This window comes from Athene cunicularia (genome assembly GCF_003259725.1).
Source record: "Athene cunicularia isolate RWA chromosome 20 unlocalized genomic scaffold, athCun1 chr20_part1, whole genome shotgun sequence".
Taxonomy (NCBI): domain Eukaryota; kingdom Metazoa; phylum Chordata; class Aves; order Strigiformes; family Strigidae; genus Athene; species Athene cunicularia.
In genome coordinates this window covers 4,756,714-4,777,122 of record NW_020799125.1, presented here as the reverse complement: position 1 = coordinate 4,777,122, position 20,409 = coordinate 4,756,714, and the positions used below count along the sequence as shown (strand labels likewise).

Below are 20,409 nucleotides of genomic sequence, written 5' to 3'. Positions count from 1 at the left end.
CAGAAAATTCTTTACCATTTTGTAACGATCACACACCCATAATGCCAGACAGAGTCCAACTGTTTCAGTGACTAACTTCAAACAATAGTTGGGCTGTTTTAAAAGCACAACAACAGGGAATGATGTTTGCCCGAAGACATACTGTATTAATGTAAATTGCTTTCAAATGCACATTCGGTTTCTTAAACAAAACAAAAAATAGGTATTAAACTGTGCAAGTGGAAGTTACTGTTAGAGCCATATATAACACTGAAATTCAGTCACACATTAGTGACCCCATGGAGTGAGCTTACATTCAGTGGGAAAGACAGCAAAGGGCTTTCAAAGGAAAATGTTACTCGTTTTACTCTACTTTAGAAAGGTCTTAAGACTATGGAGTCTGTGTCCCCTTTATGAATCTTCCAATTGCCACCAGATGAGCATTTCCTCCTTATGAGATGCCATTCCACCACTCATGCCCATGGCTGCTAGCCATGCTGCCATAGTGCCTTCATCTCATCTTAAGGGCTGACCTTTAAGAAGTTATAAATGGTATTTCGGTTTTAATACTCTGAGTTTAATGTCTCTGGAAGTGATTAACAGCACTGGCTTAATGTCATTAGGTCCTTACCTGTTTGCTTACCACCTTCTGCTAATGTAACTTAATCATTACATACTGCAATATCCCAGGTTTCTATTTCTAGTTCAGCGAGATTAAACTAGCAATAAGCAGCAGCATACTGTATCATCAGTGGGCTTTAGTGCTCCTGAGGGCAAGAGGATTAAATCAGAGATTAATTATGATCTGTGTATCATTTTTCTTTTCTGTACAATGGAGACACCATAGCTATGGTTGAGAGAGACAGCTAGGCTTCCACACAACAAAATTAAATTCCCATCTGTTAACTTTTTGTCAGTTATCTTTGCAGTATAGTTGCAAGATTGCTAAATAACCAAATTCATTTTAACTAACAAAAAAGTAATGATGGCAAAGATCTTCAATAGATGTACTGACAGACAGCAGACATCTTTCCCTAATCCAGACTTGGTAATCAGCAAAAAGATCTGAAAGACAGGAAAAAGATTAGTTTGGATACGAGGAGAGGATGGCAGGAACTTAATGATGACAGTTCAAGAACATTTCTTGGAACATTCACAAAAATGGAAATCAGCTGGAAATCCACCGTTTCTTCATCTACTCTACCAGAATAATGCTTAGGCAATGAATAAAGATCATCTCATGGTAAAATCATACATCATGGCATGCAAAGACCTCATCCTTGTGCTGTCACTGACTGTGCACTATTTCTACACTGTTGTGCCAAAGCTTAACCTGGAGAAAGTATAGAAGAAATCTACAGGCGCTGACAAGCTCACCCTTTTATGAAGGGCCAGCTCACTTCTCATGGCCTGTGTGCACACTTTACCTTACCTTAAAGGACTTTTAAAAATTTGTCTAACCAATCTGTTGCATGTTAAAAGCCCTAAAATCTCTTAACTACAGATGTCTTAGATAAACATCTTAAATTATCATTAAATAATAATTTTACATGGTGTGTTAAAATTATTTATCAGCAACAGAAAATATATTAATGTTCCCCTAGTCTCTACACTCCCTACACCTCCCTTGACACTGGTGGCACTCACCTAACCTTTCTTTGAGCCAACCCAGCCAAGGAAGCCAGGGCAGGGGACGAACACAGCAAAGGCACGTGGAGCACTGGCGAGGCATCGCTGTCGGTGACTGTGGAGGGGCTGGGCTGTGCCCTCAGCGCTGGGCACGGACACCCACTTCAGTAGCAACAGGGCAGCCCCATCCCATCCTGTGCTTCAGCAAAGACTGGCACACATCCCATCCTCTTTCCTGGCAGCAGTGACTAAACTTTGTGGTGACACTAGGACTTACTAGCCTGCTAAGGAAAAAAAAGCTACAAAGAACTCTTTTTATATAGGCCTGGCATGCACAACATCATGAGCAAGATACCTCACCATGTCAAGACTACGACAAAAAAAATCAAAGCACCTTTGACATGCATTTGCTCTGCTGCCTGCTTCAACAGAAGTGAACATGTACTGCCATCTACAGGGAGCTCCTCTCGTTACCTCATCAGCCATCAGCTCGCAGCACAACGCTCAATTACATGCAAGCACACGTTCCAACCTAGAGCCCCACTCCTGCTGACAATAGCTACTTTTCTTCCTCTCCTTGGCAGATTCTAGGATTTTTTTGGGGAACAATTCAGAGTTTCAGAAGACAATTCATTCCAATCGAGTCATCAAAATGTACTTACTTTTGCAGCATCATATGCCACATATCAGCATCACTGAAGTTACTGTGCTTCAAGGTCTCAGTTACATTATGGAGACTCATCAGTAAACATGTATCCAAAGTACTGTTTTTCTCTGATTTTATCTAGTGGGTATGATATGCTACATGTGCCTGTGCAGAAACTGTACTTTTCCTCACACATTAACTATTTAAAGCATAGACAATTTCTGCTTGTAAAGGAAACTCAAAACACGTTTTCTCTTATGTAAGAATCTTTTCCAAAAACCAGAATTATCTGAGAACAGTGTTAGAGAATACTATAGAATACCTCAGTATTATCGGTTTCATGATATGAAACATTCTCATGTATTTAACAACTCCTCCATTATTAGTAAATTGTAGTATTTTAAAATTGGCATGTTCAGAACATGTACTGTTTTAAAAGATAGTAATACATGAGTACTGGTCTAAAATACGTGAATAATATCATTAAATTATCCCTCTAAAATAAACATCTGAAAGCCATGCAAATTCTTAATCATAAAGAACAATCACTGTTTGCATTTAAAAACCACGAGACCACTACGAATGACTCCTGAAGAGGTCAAAGCATTCTTCTTGATTTCCAGAAGGACCCATTTCTAACTTCTAACTACTTAAATAATCATTTTGCAAGTTCAGAGAGAACAAGATCTTTTATTACATTCATATTCCACTTTATGTAGTCTGATTTTTAGATGTCAGCACAAAATGAGTCATCTGTGTTATTAACAATTCAAATGAACAATATATATTGAGAAAATTGATCGTCATTTATACAACTTCTAAAATGAATTTTAATACAGAAATCTGCTGCTTAGAATTTACGACACAAATGGAAACAGCACAAGAATGAAGTAAACAACATTATTTAAACAATTATCATAGACAAAAGTATTCTTAAGTCCTGTGATTGATAAGGCAGCCAGAACAAATTATTAACTTACTAAAACTGGATAAATATTACCATTATGACAACGGACACAAAACAATAATTACAAACTTCTATTAAACACTCAAATAACACCATTATAATGGAAGGAGGACAAAACCAATGGGCAATTTTGATGAATTCAGATACACTGACTTCTCAGTGACTGCTAGAAGCATACACTACAAAGCTGAATGAGGTTTTTATTAGCAAAGTGGTAATTCCTGGTCATATATTTGATTAAGCTGATTGATTAAGGTCTTGATGAGGCCTTTTAGTGTACAGTGGAATGTATCTTCTAAAACTGAAACATTTACTCTTTCAAGACAGCAAGTGTCTCTCACTAATACTAACATCCTTATCTCCTTGCCATGTGCATGGAGATAGTTAAGACACCGCATGGCAGTTAAAGCTCCTAAGCCTGCCATTGGTTTGGGTCATATTAACAGCAGAACAGCTGCTGCATTAAAAAAGTCATCCTAGTAGAACAAGCATGTAGACATCAAGTATAGGGTAAAGCTGTTAATTTAACAAACTAACTGGCAAAAACTATGCTTTCATTTTTAACAGACTTTTCAAGGTAACAGAAGTTAAAAGTTCGAGTATTTAGATCTCAAACCGCAGTTCACCTGGAATGCACAGCACAAAGCAGAATTTACTGCCCCGATCATACCAGCATAACTAGCAAACACAGCTTGCTCAACATGCAAACCCAAACAATTTTATACTGGTTCAATTCTGTACCATATTTATAATGAGGTTAAAGACAGATGTTAATCTTGAAATTAGGATAAGGGTTTGGCATTTTAGTTAAAATTATTTACTTGTTACATGACCTGATAGTCAAATTGGCTAGTAATGCTAGCGCTTATTTGTAATGAAATGTAACATAAAAATAGCAGCATTAAAAATGAATATTTTAATAGTATTTAAGATTTTATGAACAGGAAAAAAAAAAAAAAAAGAGTGAACAGTGCAAAAATGGCAATTGCAGTAATTGTAACTAATCATAAAAATCAATAGCACTTACTGTAATTACTCTAAGTATAGTAATTATTAAGAAGTAAACCCAGTAGTTGTTTTAACCTAAAAAAAGTTAGATAATTGTATTTGACAGTTAAAATTTCTCTCATTCTTAAATGTACTATAAACATGAACTTTCCTAAATAATACAAGTGTGCTTTATTGGCCTAATTAAAATCAAAGTCATGGGTGTATTCTGGATCTACTGCTAAATGTATGATCACAACCTTACATGGAAATGCTTGCAATGAGGCTATTTAAAGGGGAAGGAGGGGGGAACAAAATAGCTACCACCTGCACTCAAAGTATAGCTTAAGGTGATAGAAAGTTACGCATTCCCAGAAAGGGGTGGTCCCGCACACTTTTCTGACACCAGCACACTGCTGCTTGCTGCTGCTTCGTTTTTGTCACGCAGCTATGTCCAGCTAACTGATCTGAATAAAACAAAGACAAAAGATTAGTTTCTATTCAGATCTGCATGCTGATCCAACTCACCCCACAGCCATATGATTACCAGAGCTGAAGTAAGAGGGAAGAAAGAAAATTATGCCCAGGACACGGGGAAAAAGACAGGACAGGTAGCATCATCCAGCTGTGAAACCATAACCCAAAGCTTGCAAGAACTTAATACTGTAACAAGCCAAAAAGTAAGGGATCCACTTCTACCACCGTTTTCCACGCTCATGTAAAACTGAAGGAACTCTTCTGAAGATAATGACTTCATACCTATCAAAAAACACTGGGAAAAGAGAAGGGAGCTAATAACATTAACTACTAGAAGTATGGGGCATAAAACCCTGTATTTTTTTAGCACAAAACTGTACTTTAGCATTGTGAATTTTATTAGAAACAAATCTGTTTACTGACAGATTTAGTAAATGTTCCTTGCATTAAAAAATCATTGCCTTTCATGTGCTCACCTCAGGAAAGCATAACTACACTGAAGTTCATGCAGCTCTCAATTCTATAGAGCTACTGAGGAATAAATTTGCTTCAGATCAGTGTGAGTAACTCTGGAAGTAAAATGAAATGCAAGGTGAAACAAACCTATCTACTTTTTCATATATTACTCTGAAATTAGCTAATTTTTTGTTTATTCTGTATGTACATGTATGTAACAAAAGAGGTGAAGGTTCCCTACAACTTTCATGCTTTAGCAATGTTATGTAGGTTATGCAGCAGAAATTGCAAGAAGAAAAAAGAGCACAGAAGGGCTTCAACAGCTTTCAACCAGCACCTTTTCCAATTTTCTAACTGGACACAAATACACACTTCATACTAGTCAGTTATAACCAGAGAAAACAAGGAAGACCAGAGTCTGTTTGTGCATTACTTGTCCATCATGTTGAGAATCATTTCACAAGTCATTTGTTTCCTGTTCTCTTGGAACTACTGTTTCTATTCTGTCTACAACAGGAACAATCTCACTGGTACAATGTTCATGTTTCACAGTGGAGAAATCCTGGGACAATTCCACGTCAACTTTGGGAAAAAAAAAATAAAAATTGTGATGATTAACCAGAAAAACAAATATTTCAACTAATTTATCAAACAGGCAATTTAGTTTAGTGGACAAAATACTGCCAGTATATAACAACAGTGTATCTTTTATCTTACAGTTTATTTGGAGAATTAATATATTTTATGTTGAATATTAACATTCCAAGCCATGTTAGTGAGTAGTACCCACAGTATTCTTATCAGAGAAAAACTAAGCATTATTTAAATGGAAATTTAATTCTCATAAAGATTCATTCTCTTTTTTAATTATTAGTAACAGCAAATCATTGACAGCACCAGTCACACAAATCTTTTGTAAAGCCACATACAGAACAGCCCAGGCCCCTGCACTGTTGTGCAAGAAGTGAACAGTGATACATGTACTCACAAATGACAACTTTGAGAAAAAACCTTCTGGAACCATCATAGAAACTTCTAATATTTGTGTGAGTCAATAAATAGACTGAGTATTTTCATGAACAACATTATCTTAGCTCTAGAAAATCAAGCTTTCAGATGAAGGTATCTGCAAGATACCGAGAAACTGTTTGCACGTAGAAAAACATTAATAAACTGCAAAATCTAATTATTGCAAAAACATAAACACTGCAGCTGTAACATTTCTTTCTAACCATACCATTACAGCCTCACCAGTGAAAATAGAAGTGTCAATGCTAATGTAAACTCAGCTGCTAATATATATTCATTAGATTCAGAAAAGCTCTATTTCTTCTTCTCACTATGTCAAATTTTATTTCAGTGTCACTGGCCAGAAATCAGTGTAGATATAATCTGATATACCAAAATGTAAGGTTTTAAGACACCTAGACCGTAGATATATCTCCATTCTTGTCTCTTATGCCAAAAAAATCACCTGAAGAATCCTATCAAGGAGACTACTATGGCTTTCAAACAGCATCTGGGAAGCAGAGGGGCAAAACATGACAGGATATTCTGGTCAAGATATTTTTTTGGCCCTGGTGGCAACCTCAAAAACATATGACCAGCTCTCACCCTGCAACAGTGCAGAAATTCAGCATTAGATCGAGCAGACAAAGGGAAGGCAAGATGCACGAGGATACAGGGCTCCTGCCCATGGACTGACCCGAATATTGTATATTGTGCTTTGTCTAATTCAGCAGAAATGCATGCACATCAATGAAATTATAAGCAGACACCTCCTCTGGGTGAAACAGACTGTAAGGTGAAATTGCTAGAATATTACTATGCATGTGGTGACAGGCTAAAATTTGAAAGAATAAAAAAAATTACTTCATATGTTTTTGAAGTTGCAAACAAGATTAAACATAAATGATTGTATCGGGAGTGTACTAGTGTAACCCAGACAGAAAAGGCACTTCACTTACTACTGTGTAGTTCTTGCTGACAGGACATCAACTGACCAATTAGTCTATCGTTTCAGCATGCCACAACCTGAACTTACTCACTTTCTGGGAATCTTAACCTCAGAGAAAAGATGAGGGAGCAGAAGAAAGAGATGGAAAGATATAAACTATGGGCCATCTTTTGGTTTATACTGAAGTTTACAAAATAAATGCTCAGTGCTCAAGAGCTATCCACAATGAGCAACACTAAGTAATTACAAGTGAGTTTGTGATTACACAGACATGGTGGACCGAGAGCTCTATAAACCAGCCTGATGACCTCTGCAGTACAACAGAAGAATGACTCCAGCTACTTAAATCAGTAGCATTTTTATTATTATTTGATCACTATCTGCTCTGAGAGAAAGAAGATGAACAATTTCTTTATGAAGATATGCTAGATCTTCTGTGATTAACATGCAATCTGAGTTCTGAAATTGAAATTTTCCATCCAGTCTACGTTAAAGTAGTATATTATAAATCATGAGCTCTTAAGAAAACTCACTATGGCTGAACACAGTAATGATGTGTTTCGACTTCCTTTATAAAGGCAAAGGAAATTTGTGAAAGGGAAAAGACAAACACATTTGCAAGCACTGCTAAGCACAGAGTTTAGGAATAGGTCTACAGGAGCAGGGGAACAGAAGTCCCAGAATGGGTACCTGAGTAATGACCCAACTCAGATGACAAGGATTTCAGACACACAGTAAAGACTATCCTGAAGTATTCTTCCATTATTAGCACTTAAATTAGCTTCATTGTGAAACAGTAATTAAACAGCAGGGGAGATTCACTGCCTTAGCCTTTTATTCTTGATTCTAATTTACATGATTAAATTCTAACTTATTCGCTGATTACCTTCTTGCTCAACACGCTTTGGGTTCTCACGGGTTTTATTTTTGCCCTTGCTTCTTTTTCTGGGTGTAGCAGTTTTTGCCCTCACCGATCCACAACTTTCTGCATGCTTATGCATATTATTCTGTTAGCATAATGAAGCATAAATATATGAATCAAATATTAATGTATGTAAGCAATTTAACACACACACAAAAAACAAATATGGTTCTGACTGACAAATTTTGGAACGCTAAGTAAAAGGCTGACTTAGTTAACAACCTCCATAAAACTCCTGAAGATTTTCCAGAATACATATTAAAATTCTGCTTTAAAGGAACATTGCCATTTGGTGGGTATAAAATCAGATTTATCATTTTCTGGTTCCTGAATAAGCAATAAAGTTTTACATGTAAAATCTGTATGTGGAAAAAAGGTTACATTTACTTTAGAAGTGTGCATAGTTAACCCAAAATGAGAGATATGTTCTCACTGCATCTGGTTTTGAAGAAGTGAATAATAATTTCTTACTTTCCTTGCTGAACTGGTCCTAGCACTCTTTCACTTCAATTATCTTTCCAAGTTCTTTAATTTGTCTTAAAATTCACACCTCCACACTGCCTTTTTATTTGTTTTAAGATGATTACTGTATTAAACATTAGTAACTTCAATACTGGATTGTACAAACCAACCCTGAAAATATGATGTGGCAGATTATTTTCTACCTAAACAGTAATACTATAAAGTTCTTTATTAATCCCCCAATGTGAGGTTTGGGAGAGAAAACAAACAAGTTGTGCTGGCTTAGCATTAAGGAGTTAACATTCCAGCCAGTATACTAGTTTTTACTCTCAGTCCTTTGTGACAATACAATCTGCAACACTTAGCTAAAGATAACTTCACTGAGATTCCTTAAAAGGAAATATCTTACCCAGAGTGAATAGCCCTTACCACATTTAGGGCATTCATAAACTGCAGGCTTAATATTGGAATCATGGTGCTTCCTAAAGTGAAGACTGAGAAGCTGCTCACGTTGAAAGCTTTTCCTGAAGCACAAGCAAGTGAAGGGTTTCTCACCTGTATGGGTTCGTTTATGTACAACTAAGCGTTATTCCTGAAACAAATGAAACATCTATAATGAAACTATCCAGCTCTGCGTTCAAAAAAAAATCACAGGCACACAGAAAAGCGCAAGGATGTTGCACAGACTCCTTAATTATCCTCCACTGTAAGCAGATGCCGCAGAACACATTGGGATACTGCCCACTGACTCGGAGAAGGTCAGAGGTTTTCCTCCTAACTTTACCAAGGTTAGCAGAGAAAATAATCAGAATGGAGCAGTGGTGTATTCCAACATATTGAGGCCAAAGCAATGCTATCCTAAATGTATTCTTCAAAATAAAATTTTCAGTTCAGACTGAATTTATTCTGTGACACTGCTGAAAATCACATTCAGGTGCAAATATTATATTTTGTTCTCATCACAATGTCACTGGAAGTGATTGCTCTTACTTTATACTTCTAAGCAGTTCACATACAAAAGATTTATCAAGAAGATAGCTTCAGACTTTCCAGGATTTCAATTTTACTGTTTATTTGTGAACCATTTATCTTGCAAATAAATATAACTACATTGTTTTAGTTAGATTGCAGTCATGAAAGTTTTTATCTTAAGGTAAATATAACTGCAAAGCCAACCCTACCTTGCCAAGCTATCAATTGAATAAGCAAGTATTTTTCAGTTAATTTAAATACCTGCATACATGCATAGCTGCACTGATCACATCTGAATCTTTTTTCATTTCTATGAGTCTTTTTGTGCTGAATAAAAGCATAGCGCTCATGAAAAACAGCTTCACAGTAACTGCATTTAATTGCCACTGCCATGCAGGAATGCAGATTTCTCAAGTGGATACCTGAACGGTTATTAAAAGCAATTAATTTTAATGGTTACTTTTTGATTTCCACAATTCTGAACAAGAGTTAAGACTGTGCGTAACCCTGAGTAATGCACACACTGTAGAGGAAAACACAAAAAAGAACCTTCTGTGCTCTCTGCAATAGGGGTAAAATCACCAAATAGGCAATTTTTCAAATTAGTTTAAGATAACTAAAGTTGCAGCAAGATGTTGTAACTTTCCAGAGAAATTAAGCAGTTATAAGCCTAAATCTTACTGACTTCAATGGAAATCATTTAACAGACCAAAACCTTTAAAAAACTGGTAACTGCCTGCTTTTGTCTATACACAAAAACTCATTTGAAAATGCAATCCAAGGTAGTATTTACCATATTAAAATGTAAAGTGCAAAAATACATGAATGAAGAAATTGTATATATGTAAGTAACAATTCCACTTCTACATTCAAATACTTAATAGACTTCAATGGGATCCTTATTTTAAATATAAATAGATGCGAAAGGCATCTTTGTATGTCTAAATAACTTTTAAATATAGCTTTTTAAGACATTTCTGGAAAGTTAAAATTTTATATAGGTTTTTTTTGGTATCAGTCAGCTATACTGCCCCAAATACAGTAAATATGCTGTATTTCTAATACACTGAATTACTAATAAAACTCTCATCTGTACAAAACCATTTTCTTGAAAAGAAGATTAATTTACATGTGAAATGCTAGGGACAACTTTACTGGTACTTGAAGCAAGTACTGTTCCAAACAAGAGTGGTTAAATTTAGTATGTAACATTCCCAGAAAATCACAATGGCTTGTATTTCAAGAACTGTGGTTTGTAGAAGGAAAAATTTTAATTTATATTTTCAGTTACAATTATAAATTTTTATTTTCAGTATCAACCTGTATTGTATATCAGTACTGTTTGATTCTGATGGCAAAGCCAAAAATTCCATTATCTGCATAAAGAATGAACTTATGCAGTGGTCTGTTCTTTGCATTCTGGGAAAAGACCCTAAGTAGCTGAGAGACATTTGAGTTTACTGTATCACCTTCAACGTTTCATAAGTGTTATATAGCCAAAAAATAATCTTTGATATTGATGTAACAGAATTTAGAATTCTAGGAGTTTTGAATGCTTGAAGCTTAGTAAAAAGCATTGTCTGATGGACTGGTGAAGTCAAAAGTTAGCTTGTGCTTTACTAACTAATGCAATTACATGCATTTTTTTAAATTACAAGGACAATGCACTCAGCAACTAAACCAAGGTACAATTCTAGATTAAGAGGTAAAAGCTGATTTGGTATATGCAAAAAAATCATATGTACTAAACATTTCAATCTATCTGAAGTTCTTGTATAGCTAGATGCATATACACATTTCAGCTAGAGCTGAGAAAGAAACAGAATGTGAGAACTGAAATGGCTTTATACAGATTTTCCCATTTTCTGTGGCTCTGAGGAAGAAAACTTTTCAGTACAACCTTGACATATATTTTTGTGAGGTACCTTCTTACTGAAAAACAGAAGGTCGCTATGCCACCGGTATTCAACCAAAAAAAAGGGCTACTTTGCATTTTAAACAAATTAAAACATCAACCACAAGATGTCACCACATCTCCTTGCAGGAGGAACTTACCTGTAAAACAATATTTCCCATAGAAAAATTCTGCAATGGTATAAAGTCATATATATTTTGTATCATTGTAAACAGTGAAAATTAGAGACTTCACCTCTAATTATCTCTACAGGAAAAAACTGAAAACTAAATATAAACTCACGCAAGTCACTTTTTTGTGCAATAAAGACACTACAAGGTGGACACTGGTATTTTGGCACATTTTCTCCATGCTTCTGTAACATATGGATTTTCACAGTACCACTTTGAGTGAATTTGGCCTGGCAAACCCAACATTCATGGGTTTTTCACCTATAAAAAACCATATTAAATACCATATACTTAGAAACTCTACTTATCTGATACAAATTCAAAATTCCTAAAGATCTCAATACCCATGTTCTAAGAGCAGCAGTCTTCGGACCAACCAAAATGTTACTATTAGTTGACAATGCACAAAAGGGCAAGTAAGTTCACGTAAGTTCACACAGCTGATTACAATGCAAAAAATTAGCTTCCAGAATCTGCAAACTGATGAAGCATAAAGCCATTAATATTATTCTAAACTACTAATAATGATTTTTAATTAACTTCTACTCTCTCTTGAGTATTTAATGTACAGAAATGCAGAATTATCCTCAAATGTGCCAGGAGAGAAAGTTTAACAGCTGTAACAACATCATGGTTAAAGCGATTCAACACCAGCCATTGATAAGGGTGGAAGAGAAAGCCGTAAGTTATTTTCTTGCCATTCTTCCCCAAGAAGTCACATCAAGTGTGAATATCATCAAAAATTACAACACTGCCAATTGACACAGTCTACTAAGAGAGGAACAGCTAGAGCTGAGGCCCCAAAACAGATTTTGAACCAACTTCAGACTGGTTCTGTGGACTAAGTCCTTACTAGTCTGGAAAACTCTTGGACTTTTCTGTTTGGACTCTTCTGTTGGTTCTCTTTTAAAAAGAACTCGGTTTACTTGCACCAAACTGCCTCAAGATATAAGCCAAAGCATGGTAAGTGGGGATATCTGGAAGACTTGATTCAAACCACACTCTCACTTCAAACTAAACCACTAATCATAACATACATCACATACCGTAATTATGCTAAGTAAAACCCTGAAGTATATGATAGATACTAACTGCCTTCTCAGAAGGCATGCACATTACAGAGCCATGATCAGAATGTGTTGCTTTCATTGTCAAAACAATTTAATTCTTTGCTGACCAAATTTGTTACTCATAATTTGGGGCCACAACAATGTCTATATTTCGAACAGACATTTTAAACTCTCAGATATATCTCACATATATCTCCACATAAATTTATCTAATTGAGAAATATAAGTGCCAACTATATCCACAGAAAACAAGACAACACAAATGAAGTATTTTTCTAGTATAATAAAAGTTTAGGAAGCATAGCTAGACTTCCAACAGCCGTATCCAGAAAAGTGAAAGGGAACACTTTTTCAAGCACGTTTTTACTCAAAATCACAAATGAAATTAGTTCACTCTAACTCTATGAACGTTAAGGGCCTAACGACATAGACTTGATCGTTACAGAAGAGTCCTACTTGAATGAGTTACCATGTGCCTTTTCAGTTTATATGCATCTTTGCTAGCGTAACTGCAAAGGCCACAGGCATAAGGACGCTCGCCTGTGTGTGAGTGAGTATGGCGTTTCATTTTGCTTGCCTAGTATAATAATAAGAATTTTTTCTGCAGTAACATTTACATTAGGGACATAATCAATTAAAATAAAAGAAATTTTACAAAATACATCTACTACAATTTTTAATAGTTCATCAGTCCCAGAATTAGTGCTCTCCCACCCCGCCTCTTTTTTCTTGTACAATGAGCCCACTGTGGGTTTAGGTAACGTTTCTGCACTCTTTTCCCAGATGATCTTACTTCCATGTTTAGTGTGAACATAAACAAAAGGAGACATTTTATAATAGGAACATAAAAACTAGAATTTTAAAATCAGCTGAAAGGGATACCTACCACCTTCAGGGTACTTTGATATGCCAAACATAAAATTCTTGGAAAATACTGAGGAAAATAAATGAAATATCAAACTCATTAGCCAAAGCCTTTAGTCACCTTCAAGTCTTCAAGTACTTTCATCGCAAAAGTTTCATTCTACTTTTTTTACTGTTCTTGTGATATGTTCACATAAATATTGTAGGTATGCAAACTAAAATTAGGAGTTACCTAATGATCAATTTATAAACATACTTAATGAATTCACTGGTAGATCCATTCAAACTTACATAAATAAACCTACACTTAAATAAAATTAAACATTCTAACCAATCTTTGCTATACAAAAGTAAAATCATATGCATGGTATTACTAGGGAGAGCTCCTTCAGCTCTTCTCATTCAGGTAGAGGTTACAGTAATATTTGTGAGAGCTCTGCAACAGCAGTGAGTACTGAATACTTCCTTATCAAACCAATGGAAAGAATAGGATACTTTAATATAAACTGACAAGGTTTTTAAAGATGCAAGCTATCCAAAATCTAATTAATAAGATAAGGTGCGTGGAATAAAGTTCAGGCTTGCTTACAGCTTTAGATACGGACACAGCACATAAAAAATTTAGATACTGAATATCCACTAAACTGTGACAGTGATTTAATCACAGGTACATGACTGAAAGCCTATTTTTTCCAAGTGAACCCTTAGGCAGCCTCTAACTTTTTTATTTCTAGATTAAGAAAATTTCAATCCTGTAAAAAAACCCAAACATCATCAAGTGTATAAACACAATACATGAGCTTCATTGTAGACATTAGCCAGTCTTGTCCTGCAGGATATGGAATGAAGAATAAAGAAGGACCAAGTATGCTTTTGCAGGATCAAATTCACACAAATGTATGCCTAGCAGCAAGTCTAGTATAATAAAAAAAACCCCACCCTTAAAATGTAACTAGTTTTAAAAATCAAAATAATTGTACAAATACTAATTTGAAGCAACTCATTTATAAATATTACTGCATGGACAAAGTAAGGATTCAGGGATTTCAGATTACTTGTTCCTTTTCTGAGGGGTGATGGGGATGAGAAGATGCGCATACAAATAAAATGCATGTCACTACAAAGCTTTAGTAATCAGCTATCTTGCAGCAGTACTGCAGTCACACAGCAGAGCAGTTCAACCCATCAGAGTGGTCCAAGGCCATTATCATTCGAGGCCACTGATTCCTGGGATGCAGCAGATCTCCTGACCTTTACGGTCTCTGCAGTCCTCTTTCACAGTACTGAAGCATTACAACAACCATGTCTTTGGCCATCCCTCCCAATTCAGAATGCATATATACACTCATATCACAAGCCAAGTATTAATACCATAGCGTGACATCTGCAACTACCTCTATAATGTATTAAGTTGACCTCCTATAGAAATCTGACAATAATCAAGGATGATAGAGTCAGCACAATATATACACAGGCAGGTCCCAATTTAGTAGAAACTTCTCAAGGTTAAAAATCTGCGCAAAAATGTTGTAACTTGATAGTGCATTAAAATCTTAGTATGTGAAAGCTTACAAACCCTCCCAAAAGATTCAGTAAGGCTGTACTTACTTCTACACAAGAATATTTACACAATGAACACTTGAAAGGTTTTTCGAAAGTATGCTTGTAATGCCTATGTCGTGAAAGCTCACCACTGGTCACAAATACCATATCACAGTCACTGCATTTATAGGGTCTGGTCCCTGTAAGAATACACCGTTTCTTAGAATTTTATTTAACACCACAGTAGTATGATTTGTCTGCCTTAAATCAACATGCATAATTTTTTAATAGAACCTCTTCTACGATTCTGAATTTTTATATCAAATAAAGGTACACTAGGTTTATTATAAACACAATTTATCAATTTTCTTCATATGATTATATATCAAAACTAACACATCACAAAAAATTCTATTATGCACACAGGAATCAGACACAACTTAAGTCAAAATTCAGTTGACAAAAATTTTTAGAATGGTATTTAACAAAATAAATGAATACATACACAGAGAGTTACTAACTACAAACTATGTCTTTTTAGAATGGAACACCAAACAAAATCAGAGAAACTTCTGAGCACAAAATGATCACAGAATACAGCTTTAAGACAAAGTAAATTGCCTGTAAATTTAACTTTGCAGACAATAGGTGAAATGAAGTATTTTCAGACATTAGATACCTGTATGTACATTCACATGGTTATGCAGGAGAGCAGCTGTACGAAAAACCTTAAGGCAGAGGTGACACACATGACGTTTCTCATCAGAATGAGTTTTCAGATGATGCTTAAGATTTGATATGCTGAGTGTGGTGAACGTGCACAAATCACAGCTTAAAACTGCTTTTTCTCCTGGGGGAACAAAAACATATTTAGATCGTGCAAGCCACAAAATAATGACTCCTTTTTAAAAAAATAGTACCAATTCCAGTATAGTTCCTCTACTTTTGGTAAAACTACTTCATACTTCTAAATAAAAGAACTTGAAAATATATTACAAATAAACAAGCTGTCAGAAATTATTGTATCTATTTAAGACTTCAGTGATTTGCCCAAAAAATAGTGCCATGTGTTAGACATACAGTTTAGAACCTCATCCCAGGAAACCTAACTCCTAGCCTAGCTCTCACCTCCAAGACAGGATGAAACTTTGTCTCTTGCTAACATCATTAAGACATGGTTTATCAAGGCACTTACAACCTGTGCAACACGTATCTTGATGACAACTGTATAATTAGTACTCAGTAAGCTTGTTCGAAGATTTGAACACGGCAGGTTAAGCTATTCTCAGCTTTCCAGTAGTGCTGAATCCATAAAGTTTATGTAAAAAACATCATGATGTAAAATCCTCTTTAAAATTGTTAGTTGAATATAAGGAAAAAAAGATCAATTCCTTGAAGAAATCACAGGATAAAGTTATGCTTTTTGGATTACATAACATTTCCAAGTTCATGGCACAGCAGTAATGAATTTCTTTTGAGCTTAACAAGTTAAGAGTATATGTGCAACACTTTCAGTTTTGAAGAAGATTTGAAACTGTGAAATGGCAAATACGTCATATTTGAAGAGCCTTTCCAGAACAGTTGTCTCAGCTCCCAAGTGCACTCTCTGTAATGATTTTCATGCTGAGACCAAAATGTATTTTATACAATGCTTTATACCACACAGAGATGTGCAGCTAACACTTCAATAACAGCAAACAAAAACACTTTATTATTTATTCATTGTGGATTCATGCCCACACAAAAGAACATTGTTAGCTTTGTTAAAGCTGCTCAAATGTGCTTCCTATAAACGCAGTAACTAAAACAAGGACATTAACTATTTGTAAAATAGCCATACTTTAAACAACTTCAGCCAAGATACCTCAATATCCAGATACTATGAAACACACATTTACAGACTCTTCAACATTACTGATGTCATACAAATTTTACAGTATACAGTTTCTAGGGAAACAGTTCCTTATACATTCCCTTCTAAATCAATACTTCTCCAACATACTTTTACGTTTTTAAAATCTTACATCAGTCATTTTCTGTAACTTAGATATTGGGAGATAACTTGCTGACAGGCATTGATGCTTGCCCACTACCTTCAGCCAGCAACCTGGTATCACCCTAAGCTTATCCATAAACCCCTGAACAAGCATGTTTCGAAGCTGAATGAGGGAACTAAAAGACCAAGTAAATTACTAGGTTTATTCAAAGGCATTTTATACAGTATTCACTTTGAAATCTCCCTGGAGGTTTCAAATACCACATACTGTTCAAAATACGATTAATTTCTAAATGCCATCCAAAATGTCTCTCCTGAACACAACACAGATGACATCAGCCAGAACAAGTATCTTTTATCACTTATGGGTGAAGGATATTATTCCTTCTTCCAAATTTCCACAGAATGTTAGATTGAACCAAATCTAAACTTAATTAACACTGTGAATATTTAATATAAAATTTCAACCTCACTTCAAAATCTAACTTAACATATGTTATCTAAAAATGAACTACAGTTTATTAACTTTTTACCTTTTTTCTGATGTGGAGCACAAATCTGAAATTTTAGATTCTTGGGATTTCTTGCAACTGTTTGTTCTGAAGGGCTTGCATATTCCTGCACTTTGCCTTCACTGCATGAGTCTGACAAATCATCACTGGCTTTGCAGCTCTGGCTCTTTGTTTCCCCCCGAGTGAAAAGAACTTCCTTTCCTCCCTCCTCTTCAGATGGGGTCAGATGCTGGACCCGATTTTCAAACACGTCATTATCCCTGTAAATCTATTTAAAAAATAAAACATTTTACAACTTCCTTAATCAAAGGTAGTAGCTAGTGGCAAAACAACTGATCTATCAACAAAATACAAGTTGCTAATTCATTTTGATTTTTCAGCCTTAAAAGTGATGGGCAAAACTGCAACAAAAATTTTGCATTTAACACACAACATCCTAACTGGGAAGTGAACAGTTACTAAAACTGAGCCCTAATTCTTAAACATTTTATATAAAATTTTAGAGTATCATTTTAAGATTACAGCACTGAGAACACAGAAACTTATATCTTCATTTTTAAAAAATTGAATTTCAGTACATTTACCTTTTAAAAGAAAAGGACAAGAAAGTATGCTCTGTTTTTTACTAAACTAATATGGAACTTTTGCAGCCTAATTGTAATGCTTTCTTTGTTATGTGTCAATTAACAAGACTGAGATACCTTTTGCATTAGATAAATATGACAATACCTCAGAAATTATCTAGGGTGACAAGAGTTTTAAAAGAAAAATTATTATAAAACCAGCAGGATAAATACCAACGTTTGCATGTCCTTTTAATAAAATGCATTTCAAATGAGACCATATTACAAATGCATCTTTAACAACAAGGACTACAGTATTGTACTAATTCAGGAGAAGGGAAATTGTCTCAAGCTACTTCAGAGATTTAGGCTGTCAAACCAAACAGCACCAAACTGGTGAGCTGAATTTAAAAACTTGTCTGAATTTCAACAGGTTGGTCATCCTCAAAGGCTAAATTTTTGTCTTTTTAAACATGGGATGACATTATAAAAAAAATGTACAAAGGATTAGATGCTTAAGTCCAACAAATTTGAATGCCTAGGAAAAGTAGTATTAAAGTCATAACCGAATCAGTGTGGTAGTACAAGCTAACAGCTAATGTATCACCATATTCACCACATCCAGAACTTGTACCTCAATCAGTAGCATGTCTGGCGGTTTCTCTGTTGGCTTGCTTTCTGAACTCTCTGCTTGCCCTTTTTCTTGCAAAACGTTAATCTGCATCAGCCATAAATCATAAAAACCACAGATAGCCTCCCGCACCCTTAGCGCCGCGCCTGCCGGCACACCCTGACCCTGCTGCTCCACCGGCTGCAGCACAACCGCCCCGGCCACGGCCACCCCCCTCTGCGGGAGGGCAGTTATCTGGCAGACTCCCCCCAAATCCTCTTCCCCTGCCGTCAGACACACAAGTCTGTAGTACCAGCAAGTGTTTTTCGCTCTCTTCAGGAGACAGGCACCGCTCTGGGGGGAGACATGCCGCCGTCCGCACGTCGAGTCCCGCACAATTGTCACTGGCACTGCTCCTCTCCTCCGCTCGGGTCATCCTGTCCCCGTCACACTCTTCTGTCCCCGCTTTTTTCTGCACCCCCGATTTAGACGAAAGGCTCGAGCAGCTCTAAGGCCCCGTACGCCGCTGAGTGAACCTGTTCAAAAGGCGAGGTTTAAAACAAGGCCAAGCCCCAGGCGTGCAGGCCCTGCCTCGCACTCCAGCCCCTGCCCCACGTCGCTGTCCTGCCCGCCCGCCGCCTCACGCCCCCCTGCCCGCAGCCGCACTCCCAGCGCCGCTCCACTGGATCTGGCAGGGACATTATTACTAGATCTGTGGTTTGGGTGTCTGAGATAGCAGGTGCTATACGGCACCATTGGAAAGCCCAGTGATTCTGATTACTGCAACGGATGTAGCCATGAAAAGTACATTGGCAGGGCCGCTGTAACAAGTTGTAAGAATGAAAAATTAAAACCTTCTCATCTCGAAAAACAATCTCATGACAAGCCTGATTTTAGGTCATTGACCTTACTGGGCCTTATCCTTAGAGACAGCAAGTTCCTGTAACTCCCATAAATACCCTTGACAACAACAACTCCTATCCACAAATCTGCAGAATCCTAAACGCAAAATTAATACAATTTTTTTACATTCAATAACTGCAAATTAGTCATAGCTATTATGTTACTTGGAATCAACACAAATTCAGAGCAATTATTTAAGGTTGAATATGTATTCCAGCAATTTAGGGCTGATATTTTAGTTAGATACCGCATTATTCATCACCTACAGAATCTGTGGGCTCTCGAAACCAAAGAGCAGGATGCAGAATACACAACATATTCATATAATTATGCTGCTGGTGACTGTAGCCAGAGATTATACTTCTTACACATTTCTGAATCTTTTCAAGTTGCTATGTATACTATGCAATTATGATAGTTGAAAGGCACTGAGGAAAAAAGTTGTTATAATAATATATCCTCCTTTAGGTCATTTTAATGAGTTTTTCTGCACTTGAACAGTCATCAGCATCCAAGAGCTGTCCTGCCTTGTACTTCTGCATTATTAATACCAGCACCATCCATGCAGCTACAGTTAAACATCTGTCACTATTTCCATTATAAACTGATATTTTCAAGGATTTATAACTCAAATGCAGAATAGCCCTCCAGTTAATTTTTGATGAATTTAAAGGAATCACTTGGATGAGCAGTCTACAAACTCAACCACTTTCTAATTATGTTTTGACACAATAGAGGTTAACAGCTCCATAATGGCTGTTTATTGTGTACACAATGTCCAGTTACCAGTACTACCTACAGCATCAGCTA

At 36.1% G+C, this 20,409-nt stretch overlaps 1 protein-coding gene across 1 annotated transcript; it reads right to left on the bottom strand.

Moving 5' to 3' along the window:
- Positions 1–5,598: 5,598 nt before the first annotated feature.
- On the bottom strand, positions 5,599–19,132 carry CTCFL (CCCTC-binding factor like). The gene is given in 11 exon segments (XM_026862313.1): positions 5,599–5,723; positions 7,985–8,105; positions 8,892–9,074; positions 9,716–9,876; positions 11,652–11,800; positions 13,053–13,186; positions 15,082–15,215; positions 15,695–15,865; positions 17,545–17,752; positions 18,715–18,933; positions 19,010–19,132. Coding segments are annotated over 11 exon segments (1,728 nt in total).
- Positions 19,133–20,409: the final 1,277 nt, after the last annotated feature.